Raw genomic sequence first — 24,656 nt, 5'->3', positions numbered from 1 at the left:
ATATCCTTTTACCTTAAAGAACTAATTTTTTGTGTATGGGGTTGCCCCTCCTAAGTGTCGCTCACAATACTCAAATCTTTAATTTTTTAATCCTTTTGATGATCTAGTGGGTCTTATATATATATATACCACTAATCCAAGAGAAAACATTTTTAATTAAAGAAAAGATGTGAGAAAGAGGGGAGTATATTTGACGTCCCGTCCCATATTTTGTATCACTATATGTACCATTACCTTATCTGATTGGTTGAAAAAAAGCCATTTGTATTAAAATTGTAATTAATAAATATTTGTCTGCCTAGTTATATTTTTCAACATATGGAGTGATACAAAAAGGTGAAATGAAAAGTGAAGAAGGTAGTGTGTACTATATTTTTGGTTTCTCATGAGTATCTTCACACTGAAGTCAATCTTGTCCAAACATTCACAGGTGGTATGTGAAAGTAACTCTCTCCGCGCATATTTTTTTTTTCATTTACAAACTCGAACCATGATGAATAAGGGGAATGTATGACTTGTACTATATACTAGTACCAAATTTGAATGAAGAGTGATAATAATAAGAAGAAGAAGAATGGCATAAAAGAAATGATGAATAACATGACTCCTTCACAAGATCCACCCCTTCACACCGATGACTATTTCCCTAACCCTATCCATCCACAACCTCGCCCTAACCCTCGCCGTCCCCGCGGTTTCGCCGCCACAGCAGCGGCCAACAACTCCGCCGGCAAGGGGAAGAAGGAGAGGGAGAAAGAGAAGGAACGTACTAAGCTCCGGGAACGTCACCGCCGTGCTATCACCAGCCGCATGCTCACCGGACTCCGTCAGTATGGCAATTTCCCTCTCCCGGCACGCGCTGATATGAACGATGTGCTCGCCGCACTTGCTCGTGAGGCTGGTTGGGTTGTGGAGGCTGATGGAACTACTTATAGGCAGTGTCCACCACCTTCTCAATTGGTTTGTTTTCAATTCTCAGGTTTCGGAATTGTGTTATTCAAAATTGATTTTGATTTTAGTGATTTATGTTATTATGGCGTGGTTCTATACATGTTAAGGCTTTGGTTGTTGTTGTTGTTGGATTTTGAATGTAATTTTGGAAATAAAAATTGATATACAAATCATGATTTAACCAAAAAGAATAAGAGCATAAGGTAAAATACTAATAGTGTAACACTTATGCAATGTGAGTGTAAAGGTTTATACACATTCGATATATCATCCACTATATATTTGTATTAAACATGAACGATGAATGATACAGTGACAACTTATAAAAGTTGTACACGGTCGGTGCATGCATTTTTATCTTCGTACTAAAATAGATTACCTTTTTGTCTTCTAGTAGCAGAGATTTGCACTTTGAAGGTATTTTTTTTTTAATTTTAAGAGGTATGTCATAAGAAAATATAGCCAGGTAATTGTTCCTATTCCTAGTTCCCTTAAGAAGAAAATAAGTTATTATTATAAGTTAGTATGTAGTTTGGTAAGGAAAGTAGGAAACTATTTGTGATCCACTCTTTACCTTTTTACATGTATGAACTCAAGAATAATGTTATGCAGGGATCATTTGAAGCAAGATCGGTTGAAAATCCACTCTCTGCTGGTTCTTTGAGAGCTTGCTCTGTTAAAGAAACACTAGAGAATCAGCCACATGCTTTTAGAATTGATGGAAGCTTGTCACCTACATCCATTGATTCGGATGTAATTGCGGAAAGGGATTCAAAGAATGCAAGTGCAAGCCCCATCAATTCAGTTGACTGCTTAGAGGCTGATCAGGTGATTTTGGTAACTCATTCAAGTATTTTGAATTATATTTGAAGCAGATTCAGCTTTACAGGAATCAGGAGAAATCATTTTAGCTTTCCTTTTTTGTTTTGTTCATGCTTGTGGTTATAACTTATCAGAGATATGAACAATTCAACTAGCTTCAATCTAATTCTACACTCTAGTGTTCTGTATATGGGTGCCCTTAGTCATTACTGTTTCTGATATCTTAACTTCATTCTACTTTGTTCCATGATTAATCTGTTTTTAAATTTAATTAGACACACATAATTCATGAAACTACTTTGTAAGAAAAAATGGGAATCACAATGTTTATGTAGAGCCATACAGAAGATGTAGGCATGTACAGTGTTCCTACAGTTACTGAGTTAATACTAATCTTGTAAATCTATGTCGCTTCCTAGTCAGCTAGATAGTTTTTAGGCTAGAAAACCAATGCATGTTTCATATTAAGTTTTTTTAATTATGGAATCAATACCCTATATGTTGGGTTATGAGCGTAAGTAATACAAAATCATCTGATTGTGTAATTTTTTATGCAGCTTTTGCAACATATTCATTCAGGGGTGAATGAGAATGACTTTACTGGCACACCATATGTTCCTGTTTACATAAAGCTTCCTGTAAGTGTCTTCTATATGCTGCTGTATTGTGTATTTTTATTGCTGAATGTTTGACGACCAGCTTTCCATTTGTCTGATTTTTCTAGACTGTGATTTATACATTTCCAGTTTCCATTTTTGTTTGCCGTTGACTATTTTCATCGCATGTATTTGATTATAAGATTTTAAAACTAAAGCTTTTATTGCAGGTTGGTATTATTAACAAATTTTGCCAATTGATTGATCCTGAAGGCATTAGGCAGGAGCTAATCCATATGAAGTCTTTAAATATAGATGGTGTCATTGTGGATTGTTGGTGGGGCATTGTTGAAGTCTGGAGCCCACAAAAATATGTGTGGTCTGGCTATAGGGAACTTTTTAATATTATTAGAGAATTCAAGCTGAAGTTGCAGGTTTCTCTATTTATCTTGTGCATTCATATTGTCTTAAAAGGAAAGCTTATCAAACACGAGAATGTATTATGTGTCTGTCTGTGCATTTATCTCTGTTGTATTGTCTGTAGTTTTTGTAATGGGGCCAAGTCATTTATTTTCTAAGATGAATATGCATTTTATGGTTTGGACTTTTGATGGAAGTGTTGCTTATTAGATGCTTCAAACTTCCTTAAAAAGTTTGATAAATAATAATGAATAAAACAGGGAACATAGAGGGATGTTTGATGGATTAGAGAGGTGTGAAATTTAGAGAGAAAGGAGTTCAGATAAACAAATGCTGCCAACTCGTGATACATCTTGTTTTTGTTTAGAAACCTTAGAAGCTATTCTATAGCATTTTTTCATGTCGATTTTCTTCTCTATTGTTCTTTTGTCTTCTAAACATAATAACAAGTGCATAAATTCAAGTGTATTATGTGTTAAATGTTTCTAATTTTTAATTGTAAAAGATGGATTTGCTTCCCTCATGCTTGCATAATGTGAAAATTATATTGCTTTCAAATATGTCCGAGGTTTTTCTAATTAGATGTGTACTGCTGTCATGAGGAGCACCTTTGCCTTTGTTGTAGGACCTATCTTGATTCTTATTTCAATATCTGAAGGTTGTTATGGCATTTCATGAATGTGGAGGGAACGATTCTACTGATGCTTTGATTGCCCTCCCACAGTGGGTTTTAGAGATTGGAAAAGACAACAGAGATATATTCTTCACAGATCGTGAAGGACGAAGGAATACTGAATGCCTTTCTTGGGGCATTGACAAAGAGCGAGTTCTGAAAGGAAGAACTGGAATTGAGGTATGCAAATATTTGACACTTATTACTCTGATTCAAAACATGTATTAGTTGCACTAACTGGTTTCCAATTTGCTTGTGCATTTCTGCTAAAAAACAAACGGAAGTTAAGCATTCACGTTATATTGTCCAACGTCTGCTACTGCACTTAAATACTAGTTTTCGACGTGTATGTGCATGTGTGTGGTTATTTGACGTTATGCATTTCATACACCATGTTCATGGAAATGTTCCTCAACTGAAAATTGTGTATGCTCTTAATTGTTGTTACTTACAGGTCTACTTTGACTTCATGAGAAGCTTTCGGACAGAGTTTGATGACTTGTTTGTAGAAGGTCTGATTTCTGCTGTAGAAATTGGACTTGGAGCATCTGGGGAACTGAAATACCCTTCTTTTTCGGAAAGGATGGGTTGGAGGTATCCTGGTATCGGTGAGTTTCAGGTACCTAATACTGTGGCCCCAGTTTATTATAGTTACATTATTCTGGACTGTAAATGATTGTTTGTTTATGTAATATCATATTCTATACATTGATAAGGAAGCTGTTTTTTCTTTGTCATTTTCTATGGGCAGTGCTATGATAAATACCTGCAACATAGTCTACACAGAGCAGCCAAAGCTCGTGGTCACTCTTTCTGGGCTAGAGGACCGGATAATGCTGGAAACTACAATTCTATGCCACATGAAACTGGGTTCTTTTGTGATCGAGGAGATTATGACAACTATTATGGGCGTTTCTTCTTACATTGGTACTTCCAGACATTAATAGACCATGCAGATAATGTCTTGTCTCTTGCAAGCCTCGCGTTTGAGGAAACAAAAATAATTGTCAAGGTAGTATTTCTGGTATACACACACAGTACTTTACTTTCATCTTATGATTGTGTGATGTGACTCAATGTAGATGATGAGTAGGTCACTGCTGGATTAGTTAAGTGCATTAATATTTTATTTGATTGATGTGACTCAATTAAGTGCATTAAAGCTTAGCAAATATAATTATGTGGTTATTTAATTGTTTAAAGATATAAAAACAATCCATAAGCCTTCACCTAACAGCATAATGTAAAATGGGCTTGTGCATTATCCGAACTTTAAGCTCAAAGGTATGTTGTGTGAAGAGGTCTGATGCATATATAAAATAAAAATATTCATGAGTCTTCACCAACTTTTTAAGTTTCTAGGGAAGTATGTCCTTGTTAAGTTGAAGTATATTCTGTTAGAGTTCCTTTTGTTGTTGATTACCGGAGAGATTGACATGCCCTGTTTCATGATCCAATCTCCCAGGTTTTACTCGTTTTCTTTTCTCCTAGAGGTAATGTCCTATCCTCATTGAAAGTGACCTCAATTTAGGCTCTCAATCCAATTATCCATTAGCAGTGATGTCACAGCCCATACACAGGACCAAATTGATGTCACTTGTATCTTTGGAGGGAGGGGAGGGGTACTTGAAACGAGTATTAACTATATTCTCTAAGCTGCTTTATAAATGCCTTAAAAGAGGTTAGCGTGCAGGTTCCTGCAGTATATTGGTGGTACAAGACCGCTAGTCATGCAGCAGAGCTGACAGCAGGATATCACAACCCGACGAATCAGGATGGTTACTCTCCTGTATTTGAGGTTCTAAGAAAACATGATGTTACCGTTAAATTCATCTGCTTAGGAGTTCAACTTTCTAGCCAGGAAGCTGATGAGTCATTGGCTGACCCAGAGGGTTTCAGTTGGCAGGTAAATAGTGTTTCACACATCTTGAACTCTCTTAGTACTTGTATTATAACATATTTATTCTGATAGGTATCGCCACCGTAGTCCAACTTTTGAAGCTGTGTGCATGAATGCGCAGGAATTATACTTGGTGTATGATAGTTTCAATAACTTACTTGGTATGATAATGACCAATTCCTTTTATGTTCCGTAGGTATTAAACTCAGCCTGGGATCGTGGGTTGATGACGGCTGGAGAGAATGCACTCCCATGCTATGATAGAGAAGGTTACAAGAGATTGGTTGAGATGGCAAAGCCCAGGAATGATCCCGACCGTCGACATTTTTCATTCTTTGTATACCAACAACCATCTTTGCTTCAGGGGAATGTTTGTTTGACAGAGTTGGATTTCTTCATCAAATGCTTGCACGGTAAGGATTCCGACGATCCACTCTGATCTATATCAAAATGTTTTTTTATTTTATTTAATGTTGGTTGTCTGCACACACCATGGTATAAATCCAATATACCATTTCCAATGATGCGGGAAAGAAAATTGATTCAACTGCTTGAAGGCTTTGATGATGTTCTGTTTGAGGTTTTTACTGTAATACAAGTTCTCACCCAACTTATGCATAAAATTTGCATCCATTAATGACACTTTTATCTCGGTGTGGGAATTGGTTTTAAATGAACTATAGAATGTTGGGTTTATTCAAGATGTGGTGTCTCACTTGTGACTCTTCACTCTTCCCATATCCATGTAACAATGGAACTCTCCGGTAGTTGGAGGCTCCCCGGTCGCAGTCTGGTCCAACAAGTGGTATCAGAGCCGATGGTTCGGCTGAGACATGGTGGACTTAAGGGGGAGCAAACCGGAAAATGGGTGGTACTCACACTTGAGGGGGAGGTTGTTGGGTTTATTCAAGTGTGAAGTCCCACATTGGAATGCGTGGAGGAGTGAAAGAGTTTATAAAAAGGAAAGGCCTATGAAACTAAAGCCTTAAGGTTTTGGTTCAAGATGTGGTGTCTCACTTATGACTCTTCACTCTTCCCATACCATGTAACAATGGAACTCTCCGGTAGTTGGAGGTTCCCCGGTCGCAGTCTGGTCCAACATAGAATGCATTGTGAATTTTGGGGAAATTTTGCTAAATTCAGTCTAAAGAAATAATTTATGGAACCTAATAAGTCTCTTAATCTACATTATTTAAACTTACTCTATGTTATGTTTTTCATAAGCTGGCATAAGGTACTGATTCTCAGAGGCATATGCTATGTTTTATTTATCTTAGATCAAAATATTTCCATTTAATACCCTACACTTGCAGGTGAAATGGCAGGAGATTTGTAATGTGGTTTTGGGGCATACCCTTTTGTAAGCACTGCATTATATGTAATTGATATATGTAATTTATGTGTTAAATTAATCAACAGGACCCTAAATTATTTGAGAATTTGTAATTAGGTTCCTAAACTCTAAAAAATTGTAATTAGATACTTGAACTTGTGGCCCTTGCACTGCACCATTCAATGGACCCACATCTTTGTGATAAAGATCCATTAACTGATATTATGGTTTTTTATGGCCTATATGAGTGAAGGGCTTCCCGATAAAGTACGAGTGTAATATCTATGCACAGTCAGCGTGTTTACGGTCAGTACATCATCTATTATTGTTAGTGTATATATTTCTCCCCTCTTAAAGTATATACTCTGGTATTTCACATGTTATTAAATCATATACTTGTGTATTGTAATATGTTTCATATATTGGTGGTTTTTCTCATAGTAGCTTTATAATTAAAATAATTCCTTTTGATTTAAAAAAAAAAACAAGTGAATAGGAATTACTAGGATAAAATATCATATGGCTTGAATACTGACATTTTATTAAGTAATGAAAATGCATTAATTATCATCTTTCCAATATTTGAAACAACAATAATTTTCATACTAAAATGGTAATCATAAAAGCATTTTCTGAATTAAATATATTGACTTAGTTTCATTCAAAAACAGATAATATGTCACTATCTAATAATGCCTACTAACAAAGTTTAGAATACCTACTTTTATTCCTTACTGAGTTTGTTTAAGTATTGCACTTGACATAAAACAACACAACACAAAAATATAGTTATGGTACCTTATTTATTCTTCTCATTTTAATTTGTTATCTTGATTTAAGTGGTACATGCTTGATTCCTCTTACGCAAGAACTCGGATTCGAGTCTTGTGGATGGAAAAAATGCATGTTGGGAGAGTTAGCTCCACGTACCTGTGGATGTTCCCGACTCGGACAGGATTACCTACAGGGAAACCAAAAAAAAAAATCATTAACTTTGTTTCTATAATAAAGTTTGTCATTTGTTATTTTTTCTAGTGCTGTCAATAAGTAGTCCACATGCAGAAGAAAAATACACATGATACATTTATATACATGACACAATTTGACTAAAAATATACTCACAAAAATTTAACATTTGAACTAACTTAATAATAATGAACTAATAAGATGTTAGTATAGTGATTGAAAATTTCACTAAAACTATTACTTAAGTTGGTTACTTTCAATTACGTAAATCAATAATTCAAACACACTTAATGATATGACTTTTCCCATTTTTATGGAAACTTCTCTAGCCTAGATTAATTAGTAAAGCAATTCTATCATATTAGGTTAAACGTTCAACTTCTCAAATGAACATTTGTTGAGAGATGTAACTACATATTTTTTTGGTACTATCAAGAATATCCTTTATCTTTTTGAGTAAGGAACCAACCCCTTTCTGGGTCGTGACTGCTTCTCCCAAGTCTCAACAAGTGTCACTCCTAAGAATCAAACCTCCAACCTAGAGGATCTAGTGAAAACTTACACCATTAGATTAATGTCTCATTGATGGATATAATCATGTACCTTGAGTAGATAATATCTTTATAGCGTGACACGATATATTTATATTTGTTATACAAAAAAAAACTTAGTAACTAAGATAAAATTAAGAGACTAAAAGATGAACAACCAAAATGAAAAAATATATACTAATAATCTAACAAATAAAAATCTAAAAAAAACACACTAATGTTTGAATTTTGAAAAAGATAGATACCAAATAAATAAATAAATAAATAAAATGAAGAACAAATATTAATTTGTTAAATGCAAATAATGTTGTTGAAACCTTGATTGTTATTTCTTCTTCTTCTTCTTCTTCTTCCATTGTTCAATTTCCATGGAGCAATTGAAAACCTTCGGTCGCGAACTCGCGATGAGTTCCCAATCGAATTTCTCCCAATCGAAAGATTTTCTGAATCTGATAAAATCCATCGGCGAATCTCGTTCCAAAGCCGAAGAAGATCGCATCATCCTCCACGAGATCCAAACCCTAAAACGCCACATCTCCGATCCCAACATCCCCAAACGTAAGATGAAGGAATTCATCATTCGCCTCGTCTACATCGAAATGCTTGGTCACGATGCTTCTTTCGGTTACATCCACGCCGTTAAAATGACCCACGATGATTCCCTTCTCCTTAAACGTACCGGTTACTTGGCCGTCACGCTTTTTCTCAACCCTGATCATGATCTCATTATCCTTATCATCAATACTATTCAAAAGGATCTTAAATCTGATAACTTTCTTGTTGTTTGTGCTGCACTCGATGCTTCGTGTCGCCTTATCAATGAGGAAACTATCCCTGCTGTGTTGCCTCAGGTCGTTGATCTATTGGCGCATTCGAAAGAAGCCGTTAGGAAGAAGGCGGTTATGGTTTTGCATTGGTTTTACCAGAAATCGCCTTCTTCGTTGTCGCATTTGGTGTCTAATTTTCGAAAGCCGTTGTTTGATAATGACCCTGGTGTTATGGGCGCCGCATTGTGTCCGCTTTATGATCTTATAATGATTGATGTTAACTCTTATAAGGACCTTGTTGTTAGCTTTGTTAGCATTCTTAAGCAAGTAGCCGAACGTAGGTTGTCTAAGAGTTATGATTATCATCAAATGCCAGCTCCTTTTATTCAGGTTCGTTCTTGTTTGTATCGAATAAAACCGAACCGACATGTTTTGTTTTGTCTTGTTGCTGCATTTTGATTGATTATTGATAGGGTGTGTTTTGAGTGTGTAGATCAAGTTGCTGAAAATACTGGCATTGTTGGGGAATGGTGACAAGCAATCTAGTGAACAGATGTATACTGTTATTGGGGATATAATTAGGAAGGGTGATACATCGAGTAATATAGGGAATGCTATTCTTTACGAGTGTATATGCTGTGTCTCTTCCATATATCCAAATACAAAGTTGTTAGAAGCAGCTGCAGATGTTGTTGCGAAATTTTTGAAGGTTAGTGATTTAGTGAATTGTGTTCGAAAGTTTGTACTTTACATGCCATTCATTTGGCGGTGATATGCTATATATATGTGTGTGTTAATATCTTTATTTTATCTTGCCAGAGTGATAGTCATAATCTCAAGTATATGGGCATTGATGCTCTTGGTCGTCTAATAAAGATAAGCCCACATGTTGCAGAAAAACATCAACTGGCTGTAATTGACTGCTTAGAGGTGAGTATATTCATTTTAAATGCTAAAGAGTTAAGATGAATGTTTTTGGACTTTTAAATAGACAACTAGACATAATTGTTTAGCTTTGGCCTTGTGAATTATTGTATCTTCTACTTTATGATGATCTTTGGTCTTCAATGTCTGTATTATATGAGGGTGATAAATATCTATTTTTGGTGATAATATTTGCAAAGAAAATTTGCATCCTGCATATAGTTATGAACACATGGTTCTTAAGCTCAACAATCAAGCATTTGGAATTGTTATATGTAGACATGTAGAGTTGACACATGTCTAGATGATTACCTGTTTGCTGCGAGTTAAGCTTACACATAAAGAAACAGCAAAATGAATTAGCATATATTATCTGAGGAATACTGATCCTGGTCAATTTTGCAGTTTCAATTTTTTGTACTTGAAGGTTTGATATTGAGATCATTAGCCATGATTTTCATCTTCGAAATTCAATATGAACAATATGCCATGAAATTTAGCAAGAGCCAAGAGGGATAGATTAATGGGTTATCAGATGTTCCTTGACCTGGTCTGGGTGTGAGAAACATGCCAATGTCATTTCTTAGATATGAATAATTTGGCAACAAACTTAGCAAGACGATAAATTATTGTTTGCCAGATGTGCCTTATTAGAATTCTGATTCTCAGGAAGAATAAAGAGAATGTAAAGAGAAAAGAGGGGAAAAGAGAGACAAGAGAAAGTTACTGAATCTGTTATTCCAAAACCTTACTAAATGGCTCACTCAATGCTTAGTCATTAACTGTGTGTGAACTCAACAAGATCTTGTTCTCTTTAGTTTGTGAAAACTTGCACTATATCTGGTTTTTTAGAATTAGTAAAAATCTCAATTGGTATTTGGCATGATACATTTGTGAGCTTTTGGAAGAACATGTCAATTTTTTCAAGGCCATTCTCAACTTTGAAGTTCTAATTAAAATTTAATTTGTATGGTTCAGGATCCTGATGATACTTTGAAGCGAAAAACTTTTGAACTGCTATACAAGATGACCAAGTCATCAAATGTGGAAGTGATTGTTGACCGTATGATTGATTACATAATTAGCATTAGTGATGATCATTATAAAACCTACATAGCATCTCGATGTGTAGAACTCAGTGAGCAATTTGCACCAAGTAATCACTGGTTTATACAGGTAATTGTAATTGTCGCCTTTATGTTCTTGATTTTGCACTGTTTATTCTTAAAAAAACATTTATTGGTTAATGGTAATTGATAATATATTGTAATTTGATTATGCAGACCATGAACAAAGTTTTTGAGCATGCTGGAGATCTTGTGAATATTAAGGTAGCACATAATCTAATGCGATTAATTGCCGAAGGATTTGGAGAGGATGATGATGCTGCTGCATATAGTCAGTTGAGATCATCTGCTGTATGTCATTTTGATAAAACGCACTGGTTTATTTAATATGCCCATTACATAATTGCTATGTTTCTAAGTGGAAATTCTTTTTTGGAGTGTAGGTTGAGTCATATTTGCGCATTATTGGAGAGCCAAAGCTTCCATCAGTGTTTCTTCAAGTAATTCCTATCCAACTTATGTTTTGTATTTCCCTACTTGTTTTACTTTTAAAGAAATTAGATCTGTGTTTTTAGCATAATGTTAAGTTCTGATTGCAGGTCATTTGTTGGGTTCTGGGTGAATATGGCACAGCTGATGGAAAGTATTCTGCTTCCTATATCACTGGGAAGTTATGTGACATGGCAGAGTCGTATTCTAATGATGAAACTGTTAAGGTATTTATTTAGCGCCGTTTGTTTTGTTCTATAGAAAAGCCTACTTCTTCCTGACAAGGAGAGTAGGAAAAAGTCAGAATGCCCATTCTTTTAAATGACTTATTGTTAATGGACATTTTCTTTCTATATTGTCTTTGCTTTTAATTTTTGCATGAAGATCAAAGTAACAAGTTATCAATTTGAAATTAGACATAAACTAGCTTTTATTTCTAGCTAGAATAAACTAGGTTTTAATACTGGCAATAAAAAAAAGCTTCAACCCAATTTTACTTAGAAATCAAAGGAGTAGACTCAAAGAAGGTATTAGAGTAGTTCAGTTTTAACTAATTTGTAACATTTTTGCTTAAAATGTATTTAGCCCTCTTTGATTCCTTCAATGTATCTGGTCCATCTTTATGACCAGATATATTAACAGTTAGGTTTCTGTTTTGCTATAAGTAAAGAGCACATGCTCCTTTTGTAATTATCAATCATAAAGCTAATAAAGTGTTGAATACCTTTCTCTCTCTCTCCACCTCTTTTCTCTTTTCCCGTTTTCTCTCTTTCTCTTAACCCTCAACTGTAACTTCTTCTTCTTCTATCTTGTTCACACGATTCACACTTCTTCTTCCTCTTCTCTAATTCTACAAAAACAAACATGGTATCAGAGCTTATAGATCCAAAATCACCATGGATTTTCCGTCGAAAACAATCGCCGTCTCTCTCTCCTCGCCCTTCCGCGACAGTTCCGCCGTCTACAGTCACGTTTTCTCAAGTAATTTTAGCCAAGCTTTCTGAGAAAAATTATTTATATGGAAACAGCAAGTAGAAACAGTTCTTGCTTCACATCGGCTTGAGAGGTATGTTGTTAATCCTCAAGTTCCTCTCTGATTTCTTGATGAAGAAGACCGTGAGTTTGGACGAATGAATCCAGCCTTTCTTCAGTGGGAGGAGCAAGATCAGCATCTTGTTTCGTGGCTGCTTCAGTCACTGTCCGAATCAGTTCAGTCTTGCGTCTTAGGGCTCCGACACGCATGGCAGATTTGGGATGAGATCCATACGTTTTTTGACTCTTTGATCCGTGCTCGTAGTCAAATTCTTCTCTCGAAGCTTCGAACCATCAAGAAGGGAACTCAGACCGTGACTGAGTTTGTGTCTCGAGTTAAAGCACTGATTCATTCCCTAGCTGCTGTTGGTGAGGTCATTTCGGGCCGTGAATAGGTTCGTTTAATTCCTGAAGGCATTCCCTCAGAATACGAGTCTTCTGTCACCTCAATCAACAATAGAGCAGAGGTATGTACGTTTATTCAACTTGAATATCTGTTAATGGCTCATGAGACTTATCTTGAGTGTATTCATCCTCCAACACAAGAAGTTTTTTCTGTAAATGTTGCTCGGTCGTCTCCCAAGTTTTCTGCTGCTGGCCAACATCAGTCTCGGCACAATTTCTACAATAGCAGTTCTGTTTTCCTCCGCAAATGGAGTCAGAACCTGCAGGGACAGTGGAGATGTATCAGTCTGTTGCTCCTTCTTCTGGTCGAGGCCGTGGGAATTACTTTGGCCGTGGCAGGGGTAGTCGTTTTGGACGAGGTCGAGGCAATTCTGTACGCTGTCAACTTTGCTATAAGCCTGGGCATGAGGCTCTGCAATGCTGGTACATGTTTGATCTAGTTATGCAGTCACAACTCCCTCCTCTGCTTAGTTTGCTCCGCCATATTCTGCTCAGTTTGCTCCGCCGTATTCTGCCCTAAATATGCGCCCCTATGTTCAGTCTCAATTTCAGTGACAGCCTACAGGGTCTTATAACAACAATGCTCCTCTTATGGCTCATTTAGGATTTCATCAGCCCTCTGTATTGGGACCGACTCCTATATCTCCTGCTCAATTATATGTTGATTCGTTCCATCCAGCACAAGGACAACCTAGTCCTCATCACCTTCCAGTCACTACTGAACTACAAGCCTACAACTCTCAATTGTGGTATCCTGATTCTGGAGCCACACATCACATTACCTCAGATTCTTCTAATTTGATGCATTCTACTGGCCTTCCTGGATCGGACAATATTTTTATGGGTAATGGTTCCGGTGCTCTTATTACAGGTATTGGTGACTCTTAGTTCAACTCCCCTTATGATCCGTCTCGTGTCCTCACACTTAAAAATTTACTTCTGGTTCTTTCTATAACCAAAAACCTTGTTAGTGTTAGTCAATTTGCCAGAGACAATTTTATTTATTTTGAGTTTCATTCTCACTATTGTTGTGTGAAATCTCAGGTTGATGGAATCGTACGTTTAGAAGGAACTCTCGGTCCGGAAGGGTTGTATGTCTTCACCAATCTCCAGTTTCCAACTTCATCGTCCTGTTCTGTTTCGGTTTCCACTAGTCCAAATGTAACTTTGAGTTGTAATTTTTCTGTTTCTACTACTCATACACACTCTAGACATGAGAATTTGTACTTGTTATGGCATTCTCGTTTAGGAAACCCACATAAAGAAGTTGTACAACATATTTTGAAACACTATAAACTTCCTCTCATGAATAAAAATACCACTGATTTTTGTAATGCTTGTGCTCTAGGTAAATCACATTGTTTACCTTCACAACCCTCACATACTGTTTATTCCACTCCCTTTGAGTTGGTGTTTGTTGATCTTTGGGATCAGCTCCGGTTATGTCTGTTTCCGGGTACAAATATTATATGTCTATTGTTGATTCTTGCACTAGGTATACTTGGGTGTTTCTTCTTAAGGAAAAGTCTGAAGCCCTTGTTCTTTTCAAACAGTTTCACACTACGATTTGGGTTCAATTTAAGGGAGTTTTGAAATTTATCCAGACCGATTGGGGTGGGGAGTTTCGTCCTTTTGCTACCCTTTTAAGCTCTCTCGGTATTCATCACAGAGTTAGTTGACCCCACACTGATCATCAAAATGGTGTTATTGAAAGGAAACATCGTCGTGTTGTAGAGATTGGGTTAACGTTGCTTGCCCAAGCTTCTCTTCCTTTGACATTTTGCGGATATGATTTTGACATTGCTGTCTATCTCATTAATAGGCTACCCAGTCAATCCATTAAGGGTAGTGTGCCCTTCATGTGTCTATACAAAACCTCTCCTGACTGTACCTTTTTGAAAGTCTTTGGTTGTTCGTGTTTTCCGTGTTTAAGACCTTACAATAAACACAAACTACAATATAGGTCAGCCGAATGCATCTTTTAGGGTATTCCTCACATCACAAAGGGTATAAGTGTCTCTCCTCTATGGGTAGAATATACATTTCATGTGATGTTGTTTTTAATGAGACCAAGTTTCCTTTCAGCCTCTCTCTCCCTTCCATACCCGATCAACAGTCTAGTAGTAGTGTGTGTATACCTCTTACGGTTGTATCTCAGTCACCCCATTCGAATAGTCAGTCACATTCCTCTACCTCAGCTACTACATCCGTTCCTACTTCATCCTCTATTACTCCCTCTCAGTCTTCTCCTCAGCCTCCTTTGGATCCTAGTCAGGTTTTTCCTGTTAACTCTCACCCTATGCTTATTCGGTCAAAAACTGTTCAGTCTAGAACTTTGTCTATATCGAGTGCTCTCACTGCCTATGTTGAGCCGAGGTCGGCCAACATAGCTTTGTCCCTTCCTGAGTGGCGAAGAGCTATGGAAACCGAGTTTGATGCCTTAATTAAAAATGACACTTGGAGTTTGGTTCCTCTACCTGAGCATAGAGAGGCTATTGGGTGCAAATGGGTGTTCAAGGTCAAAAAGAATCTTGATGGTACTATTAATAAATACAAAGCCCGGTTGGTTGCTAAAGGGTTTCATCAAAAATCTGGGTTTGACTACTATGAGACGTTCTCTCCTGTTGTAAGACCAGTTTCTGTAAGAGTTGTGCTAACCTTGGCTTTAACCTATGGATGGGATGTTCAACAAATTGATGTTAATAATGCTTTTCTGAATAGAGTTCTTGAGGAGGTAGTATATATGCAACAACTAGAAGGATTCAAAACTTCGGATAACACTTTAGTTTGCAAGTTGAATAAAACCATTTATGGTCTTAAGCAAGCTCCCCAGGCCTGGTTTGATAAATTGGCTGGAACTCTCTTATCCTTTGGTTTTCGAAAGTGTAGGTGTGATCATTCTCTCTTTCTATTGACTATGTCTGCACATAAACTGTTTGTGTTATGTTATGTTGACGATATTATCATCACGGGTACCTCTCCCACTTTTGATTAAGCAGCTTATTGAGAAGATGAATCTTACCTGTGCTCTAAAAGATCTTGGTGCTTTAGATTATTTTCTAAGCATTGAAATTCAGAAGCTTCCAAATGGGTCTCTTCTTCTCACTCAATCCAAGTACATCAAAGACTTACTGCAATGGGGGATGCAAGCTTACTAAGCATAGAAGCAATTTCTTGGCAGACGGAAAAGTATATCGATCTCTTGCTGGGGCCCTACAGTATATCACGATTACGAGACCAAAGATTTCCTATAGTATCAGTAAGGTTTGTCAGTTTCTCTCTCAACCCAAGAAGAACATTGAAAAGCTCTAAAACGAATCTTGCGATATCTTCAAGGGACTATCACTCATGGTCTATTTCTAAGACCAGCATCTCCTCATCATCCTCTTCCTCTCTATACCTATTGTGATGCAGATTGAGCTTCTGATCCTGATGATAGGAAGTCTACTTCGGGGGCTTGTGTTTATCTAGGTCCCAATTTGGTCTAGTGGTCAAAGAAACAAGAATGGATTGCTCGGTCCACAGCTGAAGCCGAATATCACAGCTTAACTATTGCTGCTAGTGAGATGATCTGGATTCAAAGTCTCATTCAGGAGTTACAATTTAAGAGTTCTGTGCCAGTTGTTTACTGTGATAATATGAGCATTGTTTTACTTTCCAGAAATCCAGTCTTGCACTCTAGGACTAAACATATTGAACTTGATCGCTTTTGGGTCAGAGAAAGAGTAATCAACAAACAGTTACTTGTTGAGCATGTTTCCTCTTAGCATTAGGTTGCCGATATTGTCACCAAGCCTCTCTCTACTTCTCGTTTTACTCTTCTTCGGGACAAGCTTCACATCACTGATCTATATACTGCTCAACAAAGTCACTGTAGCTGAGATTTAGGGGGGAACATTAGAGTAGTTCAGTTTTAACTAATTTGTAACTGTTTTGCTTAAAATGTATTTAGCCCTCTTTGATTCCTTTAATGTATATGGTCCATCTTTATGACCAGATACATTATCAGTTAGGTTTCTGTTTTGCTATAAGTAAAGAGCACATGCTCCTTTTGTAATTATCAATCATAAAATAAAACTAATAAAGTGTTGAATACTTTTCTCTCTCTCTCCACCTCTTTTCCCGTTTTCTCTCTTTCTCTCAGCCCTCACCCGTAACTTCTTCTTCTTCTCTTGTTCACACGATTCACACTTCTTCTTCCTCTTCTCTAATTCTACAAAAACAAACAGAAGGTAACATATAAAAAACCAAAAACTTACCTAAAGTAGATGAGAAGCATTGATATCCTTCCGATTGAGGATCAAGTTTACCCAATTGGGATGATGTTATGATCATTGTAAACAATGGAAATCAGCTTGATTGTCTATTAGAGCTAGTTGTTTCATTGTTATGTTGATTTCATTGGTGAGATTACAGTAGCCCCTTTCCATGAAATTGTGCGTATGTGTTAGAGCAATAGTTATAGTGCCTTTGTAATGAAATTGATGATTGGAATGACATTCCATATTTGTTTTCATGGTTTTTGAGCCAAGGGTGATGAGATGCATTGGAATTGATGTTAGACGTTTCTAAATTGGGAATCTGTTATGAGTATGACTAGTGTAGCTGATATTGCATTAATTTTACGTTTGGTGCATTGGGAGCACATCTGCCGTCCTATAAACTGTACCATTCCATGTGTTGAGCTATGATTGGGTTAAAAAATATATTTAAGTTAAAAGTTTAATTATTAAGTATTTTTCTGACAAAGCACAATCGATGGCACATGAAGTGACACACATTGTGGGACAGTACATGTGCTCTTTACCGATGATTCCATTCCCATTGTAATCATTTATCTAAATTCTAAGAGTAGCAATAAATTTTATTAAAAAGTATATTAATATCTTGAAAGGCAATTATTGTCTAAAGTACATATAGGAAATAAATATAAAAGTTTGGAGTATTTTAACGAATATACTGTATACCAACATTTTGTTATTAACTTATAACAACTGAATTCGAACTTCATTGATGAAAAAGTTATGCTCTATATTAGGGTATTTACTACTTGTGCATTTAGAAGTGACAACATTATCCACAATTCACATCCATCCAAATCCAAAAATGTTCTATGCTTTTTAATTTCTTTTACTATCTCAACTTTCACTTTCTTGTACCTGTTACATGTTCTCACTCTCACTTTGATTTTCTATTAAATTAAATTCTCATATTGACCTATTTTTAGTAGCACTTGATCAGAAGATAGCAATGCTAAGAGATATGGATGTGGTTAATATTAAAAGTTTATTCTTAAATACATAACATATATAAATATCCGTTAAACGTCACATGCTTGTAGAATATTGCACAAAAAATGATTTTCTGAAAGTTCGAAAAGTTACTTTTTAAAAAAATGCATTTTAAAAGTGATTTTTTAAAAATGGTTTATTGAAATAGTGGTTTTTGAAAGGATGATTTTCTTCAAAAGTGTTTTTAGTTTCAATTATAAAAAATCTAATATATTGGATATCCATCCAATCCATTAAAATGAATTCACGAATGGATTGAAATTTTTCCATTAATTTTAGGAAATGGTTGGCTGGCTTGGAAAGCCATTCTATTCCAGAAGGTACTAAACTTTGGATTGGGAATTGTCATCCCACTCAAGCCCAGTCTGATTCCATCCCAATTCCATGGAAACATTGTTTAGTGTGCCAAATTTGACTTTTTATTTGTTGTTGAGTGCTGGTCATATATTTTCTGCATAACTTTTGGTATATATCAATTGTTGATGTTTATGCTGTTACTCTTTCACCCCTCTATGAGCCCACCATCTGTCCTACTCAATTGTATCTATTTATTCAATCTTTCTGCTTGAACAATTTTCAGTTTGGACTAACTTTTCCTTGTTGTGAAGGCATACGCGATTTCAGCATTGATGAAAATATATGCATTTGAAATAGCTGCTGGGAGGAAAGTTGACATGCTACCTGAGGTATTTTCTCAGAATTTAGGTTAAACTTCAGTTTCTTTTCTATCTCATGGGATTTTTATAATGCAAGTTGATGTTTAGTGTTGATCATATGTAATCTTTGATTATCAATCGTAATAGATGTCACCTTACCACATCTCTGTCATCATACAAATGAATCTCATCCCAATGATGTTGCATTTTAAACATTCTTCTAAGGTGTTCCTAGTTGCATTAGTCATGTTTTACATATCTATTTTGATCCATAAAGCTTTATTCTATTTGGTTCATAATTTAAGGAAGTAGTTTTGACACAAATGTTAGGTTTTAAAATTATGTTTCAATTAAGTTCCTGGCGTCAATTCTTTATCGAGAGGGAGAACATCGACGCAATAATAAAATTGTTTGTGTTGTGACCTGGTGATTATGGGTTCAAACCTTGGAAAAATCCTCTATGCTTGCATGGGTAAGGCTGCTTATGTCTACCATTCCCATATTCCCACTAGGTGGGAGCATGGTTCACTGGGCTGCCCTTTTTAATTTCTTGGAAATGCTTTTTTGTTGAGTTATTTTATGAATATGAATTCCAACATTTTTTTGTGATGTTCTATTCCATAAGATGCTCATATAACTGCTTTCTTATTAAATATTTGTTTTTCACTGCATTATTTGTTAGATTATTTTCAAATGTCATTTCTCATTCAGCAAGGGTGTTAATGAATAATAACTTCCTGTTTTCTTCACTACTAGGAACTGAAATTTGACTGATACAATACTTACCAATGACTAATGTTTTCTTGTCTGCTTGCAGTGTCAATCTTTGGTTGAAGAATTGTTAGCATCCCACTCGACTGATTTGCAACAACGTGCTTATGAATTGCAAGCCCTTGTTGGTTTGGATGCACAAGCTGTTGAAGAAATAATACCTCAAGATGCAAGTTGTGAAGACATTGAGGTTATTAATTTTTTGTGAATATTCTCATATCATCATTGTAAGATTATAAAATTGTGTGTTCATCTATAGAAGAATATTCAAGTTCTTTGGTGGTTGCAAATCCATGAATATTTTTATCAGTGGCTTAGGTATATAAAATGTAGTTTTATTATTGAGAAGTTCCCACTTTATGTATGAGATGCTAGTCTAAAACCAGAATCCCTTGGTTTTCCAAAACCTTGTTGGGTGAAAGGATGCACTTGGATTGTTGGGACAGAAAGCCAACGCCATACCACTTTCTAATTACCCTTTTTATTTGCTTTGTGTGGTTGTCATCCTGTAGTCAAATATCATTGCTACAATTCAAAATTCAGATATTTGTATCTCTTCTGCCCATATCTTTATTCTAAACAGTTGTAAAGTAATTGGTTTTTCTAAAAAAAATATATCCTTTAACGAAATCTTTTGACCATTTGGTTGTTGACATGTTAAAATTCATAGCAGTTTAAATTTGTATACATGCTTATCTTTTTCCACCAAATTTAGTGGCGATGTGCATGGGAACAACACATATTACCTTATGAACATTATTGTTTTTCTGATCTATGATTGTTAAAATGATTGATCTTCTATGCAGGTTGATAAGAATCTCTCTTTCCTCAATGACTATGTCCAACAGTCTTTAGAAAAGGGTGCTCAGCCCTACATTCCTGAGGATGTGCGGAATGGACTGGGGAACATAACCAACTTCAGAAGCCAGGATCAACTTGAATCTTCACAGCATGTATTGAGATTTGAGGCATACGAACTTCCAAAGCCTCCAATGCCATCAAAAGCTTCCCCAGTTTCACTTTCATCCTCAACAGACCTTGTTCCAGTACCCGAGCCATTGTATTCTAGGGAGACCAATCATCAGGTTTCGTCAGTGGGATTAGCATCAGAGACTGGCCCATCTGAGCTTAAGCTACGACTTGATGGTGTTCAGAAGAAGTGGGGTAGGCCAACATATTCATCTCCAACATCTTCCTCAAATTCTACTCCCCAAAAACCAGTGAATGGGGTAACCCAGGTAGATGCTGCAACTGCTACGAGTTCAAAAGTACGTGATAGCTTTGACTCAAGAAAGGAACCGATTGAAATTAATCCTGAAAAGCAAAAGCTTGCTGCTTCATTGTTTGGTGGTGGGTCAACCAAACCTGAGAGAAGATCATCAGGTAGCAACAGGGTTCTGAAGTCTAGTGCTAGTGCTGCCGAGAGATCTCAGGAATCAAAGGCTGCAGCTGTATCCAAAGAAGTAGCTAGGGAGAAAACTAATCATCAACCTCCTCCAGATTTGCTTGACTTAAGTGAACCAACCGTCACTACTGCACCTCCCTCTGTTGATCCATTCAAGCAATTGGAAGGACTTCTTGACCCAACTATTATGTCTACTGTAAATCATGGCGACAGCGGTGGTGCTAAAAATGAACCTGATATTATGGCACTCTATGCAGAGACTTTTGCAACTGGACAAAGTGGCAGTGGTGGCTATTCTATCCCCGAGAATATGGATAATGTAAATCTTTTATCTGAGTTGTCAAATACAGCGACCGGAGTTACTACCGGAGAGACAACAGTGATACCTTTGTCCCAACCTGTAAAGGGTCCAAACACTAAAGATTCTTTAGAAAAGGATGCAAAAGTGAGACAGATGGGTGTGACACCCACAGGCCAGAATCCCAACTTGTTCAAGGATTTGCTTGGCTAATCTTATTAAAATACAAATTTAAATCAAATGATGCTTGAGGATAGATTATCTTTTGACTTAAGACCAAAGGAATTCCTGAAACAAATTGGCTATCTGATATATGCAAAATTGAATAATATAATTTATGACCAGACATGGATGATTGCAGCGATTCTACACCCAGGAATAATGACTAAACCAGGTAAAAACTTGTAACAGTTGCAGAATAGCTTTTTTCGCAATTGAATGCATCAGGCTTTTGTCGTTGCATCCAGGTTTGGCCCACTCTAGACTCTGAAGGAAGTGTTCTATTGTGCATTGTCACTTACACTCATTGGATGTTTTCAGGTTTATATCTTTGTTGTTATACTAAAGCTGTGCATTTCCCCACAACTTTTGTTCATTTTTTCATATCTATGGTTGGGTGTATGGCATTTGTACACATGACACTCTTTGTGATGATGAAGGTAGTAGCCTAGTATAGTCATCTATTCCTTCTGAGAAGACCATTGTTTCTATGTCTGGTCTTGTTTTTTTCTTCTGTTGTCTTCACAAGTCACTCTCTCTTTGTTTCTCTATGCTCTTCTGATGTTTCTGGTCTTTCTGCTATCCATGCTGCCATAGATTTCATGCTGAGTATTAAATGACATTGTTTTTTCTTGACATTTGGTGTAAGGATTTTGGCTTGTAATTGAGCTTTGGAATTGGACATATTAGGTACATTATAAACATTTAAATTCTAGTGCAATTTTATATGATTGGGACATGGAAAAGAATAAGGAAGATTTTTTAATCACCAAGTAGAGATGAATAGTATATGGTTGGTTGGCTGGAAATGAGATGAATTATGGTTCAACTCGATAAGAATTGACTAAGCTCGAAACTTGATCCGAGTTTGATAGAAGCTATTTTTCCAGCTTAAACTTGACTCCGATTTAATGAAGCATTGAAATAATATGTAAATGTGATTTGATGAGGGAAGAATGAATTTCCAAATGTCCCATTTACAACAAATTGTGACCAATTTCCAAAGGCACACACAAAACCAGCAATCAGATTCAACAAATCAATGTATGTGATGGCCATATTGGACTTGTTAGAATAATCAATTTATATGAGAGTAGAAGGAATAATTCTTATACATAAGATTAAGATTAAAGGTTGAAATTAGATTACTAATTTTAATAATCTCTACAAGTCTAAATGAATTTCGTATCAGTTACTCTTTCAAGTCTAAGAACAAGTTTATTCCTTTTTTCTTCATTCCTTTTCCAAGTACAAAACAAGTGTAGCAAAAGATGCATTGTAGTACATTGCAACACTAGAGTTGTCCCCTTTATATCTTATAGGTTGTATCAAACATATTTTGTACATTCATCATATAGATGACAATGTATTTGGTTGATTCATTTGTTTAATAAACTCAATTTTTAGTCCAAGTTTAACTCGTTTGGTTCATGAATTAAATTTATTATGGTAAATAATGATTCGAGTTCCAAACAAATATTAAGGTGTTTCGATTTATTAAGTGAATTTGGAACATGTGAAGTCTTAGCTGATTCCATCCTATACCAATCTGCAATACAATTTCTTATGTTTAGTTTAAATGGTTAAGCAGATAAAAGAAAAAGGAAAATATTTTAACATAAACATATATTTTTGTTATTAATATATTAGGCCTTCCTTCACATGTTCATTGACAAATGTCTTGCATTTTTAGAGTTTAATATGCATAAATTTAAAATAGGTTTTGAAGCAGATTTATTTATTAAGTATAATAGTTTTAATTATTTATTATATTTAATGATCTAAATTAATTTAAATTAAGCAAAATGTCTTGTTTGCAGTCTGTCCATTTAAAAAACTGGAAATGAGACAAAAGTGAGTTGAGTAGACCAAAGCTATCAATGATTACTCATACACTTAATTCCAATCTCTTATATGATATGAGAATAATGTATATCGTTAAGTGAGTTTGATGAGATAATCTCTCGTAAATTTGAGAAGATAATCTCTCGTAAGTTTGAAGATACATATTATTCTCTCGTATGATATTATATTGCTATATAATTTTATTAGTCTAAACAACAAAGTACTTCTACCATACCATAATCAACTCATTACATAATTTCTTAGTATTTAGTATTAATTGGTTGTCCATTCACTAGCTATAAACATTTTGTGTTTGCCACCATTATTATGATATCATATGATTCAACTTCACCATTTCATGCATAAATTTTCAAGCACTATTAATATTTATTTGAGCTATCTTTTATTTATAGGAATACATCTTGAATAGGTTAATTGTGTTTTGGTTAGAGCCCTACTCATAGTGATAGAAGTTGAATCTTTTAACATGATTAATTATTCATTTCAATCCATCATATTTTTTGACATTACTAGTTCGGTCCCTCAAAATTTGAAAAACCTAAAATGATTGAAAAAAAATTCAAATGTGGCTCAAATTAGTTCTTTTTAGCATGTTTTAAAACACCCAATAGAAACTAATTTAACCCAAAAATGATCAATTTAACTCTTTTTTTTTTCATATTTCAATTGCTTGTAATTGTTCTTTGGCATATTTTTTTAGTTATTTGATTGGCTGCTGAAATATAACTCCTGTAATAATGGTATTTCATATTTTAAAAGGTGTTCATATTCTTGAATGAGAAATAAAAAACATTCAAACTTTAAATCTTACTAGGTAGGGAGGGTTGAATATACGGATCAAACAACATTATATAGTCTATCATAAATTATGTTCATTAACAAAAAGTTGATCTCCAAATATAGTGCTTTGCTCTGAGTAACAACCTGACATTGATGTCATCATTATATCATTGAGATTCGATAAAGTTTTATGTTAACGACTTCTACCTGACTTTTTTTTGTCACAAATCATAGGCAGGTTTTCTCATACTTTCTGACCAGTCCAAGAAAACTCTTTACTTGAGTCACATTCTGAGTTCTCTCTCATATGTGGCAAATAAATTCAATTCTTTCAACCAAAACTAGCTCTATCATATTTCACTATAATTGGAGAACGAATAGTTTTCTTTATTGCAAGGTTTTTATGGGATTGTACTTTTTAATTCAATGGCTCCAAACATTATTCCATGTAAAAAAGAAGTTTATGTCATTTTC

The 24,656-nt window shown here is 35.5% G+C and overlaps 2 protein-coding genes and 1 long non-coding RNA gene across 3 annotated transcripts; 2 read left to right on the top strand and 1 right to left on the bottom strand.

Annotated features, from left to right (window-relative positions):
- Window positions 558-6,915, top strand: LOC109332766 (beta-amylase 8). The gene is made up of 10 exons (XM_019567791.1): window positions 558-960; window positions 1,564-1,779; window positions 2,331-2,411; window positions 2,600-2,803; window positions 3,448-3,642; window positions 3,917-4,081; window positions 4,214-4,474; window positions 5,156-5,368; window positions 5,559-5,775; window positions 6,676-6,915. Exons 1-10 carry the CDS (start codon window positions 589-591, stop codon window positions 6,696-6,698), a joined length of 1,947 nt encoding a protein of 648 aa, XP_019423336.1. The 5' UTR covers window positions 558-588; the 3' UTR covers window positions 6,699-6,915.
- Window positions 3,114-24,337, bottom strand: LOC109332771. Its single transcript, XR_002105937.1, has 3 exons — window positions 24,327-24,337; window positions 17,088-17,092; window positions 3,114-3,219 (listed from the first exon to the last, which is right to left on the bottom strand). It is a non-coding gene; the product is annotated as an uncharacterized LOC109332771 (long non-coding RNA).
- LOC109332765 (AP-4 complex subunit epsilon-like) lies at window positions 8,528-22,270 on the top strand. Its single transcript, XM_019567790.1, has 10 exons — window positions 8,528-9,369; window positions 9,473-9,688; window positions 9,799-9,909; window positions 10,882-11,079; window positions 11,187-11,321; window positions 11,414-11,470; window positions 11,570-11,686; window positions 18,796-18,873; window positions 19,661-19,804; window positions 20,421-22,270. Exons 1-10 carry the CDS (start codon window positions 8,581-8,583, stop codon window positions 21,528-21,530), a joined length of 2,955 nt encoding a protein of 984 aa, XP_019423335.1. The 5' UTR covers window positions 8,528-8,580; the 3' UTR covers window positions 21,531-22,270.

The sequence above is a fragment of the Lupinus angustifolius genome, chromosome LG18, assembly GCF_001865875.1.
Source record: "Lupinus angustifolius cultivar Tanjil chromosome LG18, LupAngTanjil_v1.0, whole genome shotgun sequence".
In the NCBI taxonomy this organism is placed as follows: Eukaryota; Viridiplantae; Streptophyta; class Magnoliopsida; order Fabales; family Fabaceae; genus Lupinus; species Lupinus angustifolius.
This window is presented reverse-complemented; position numbering and strand designations above follow the sequence as displayed.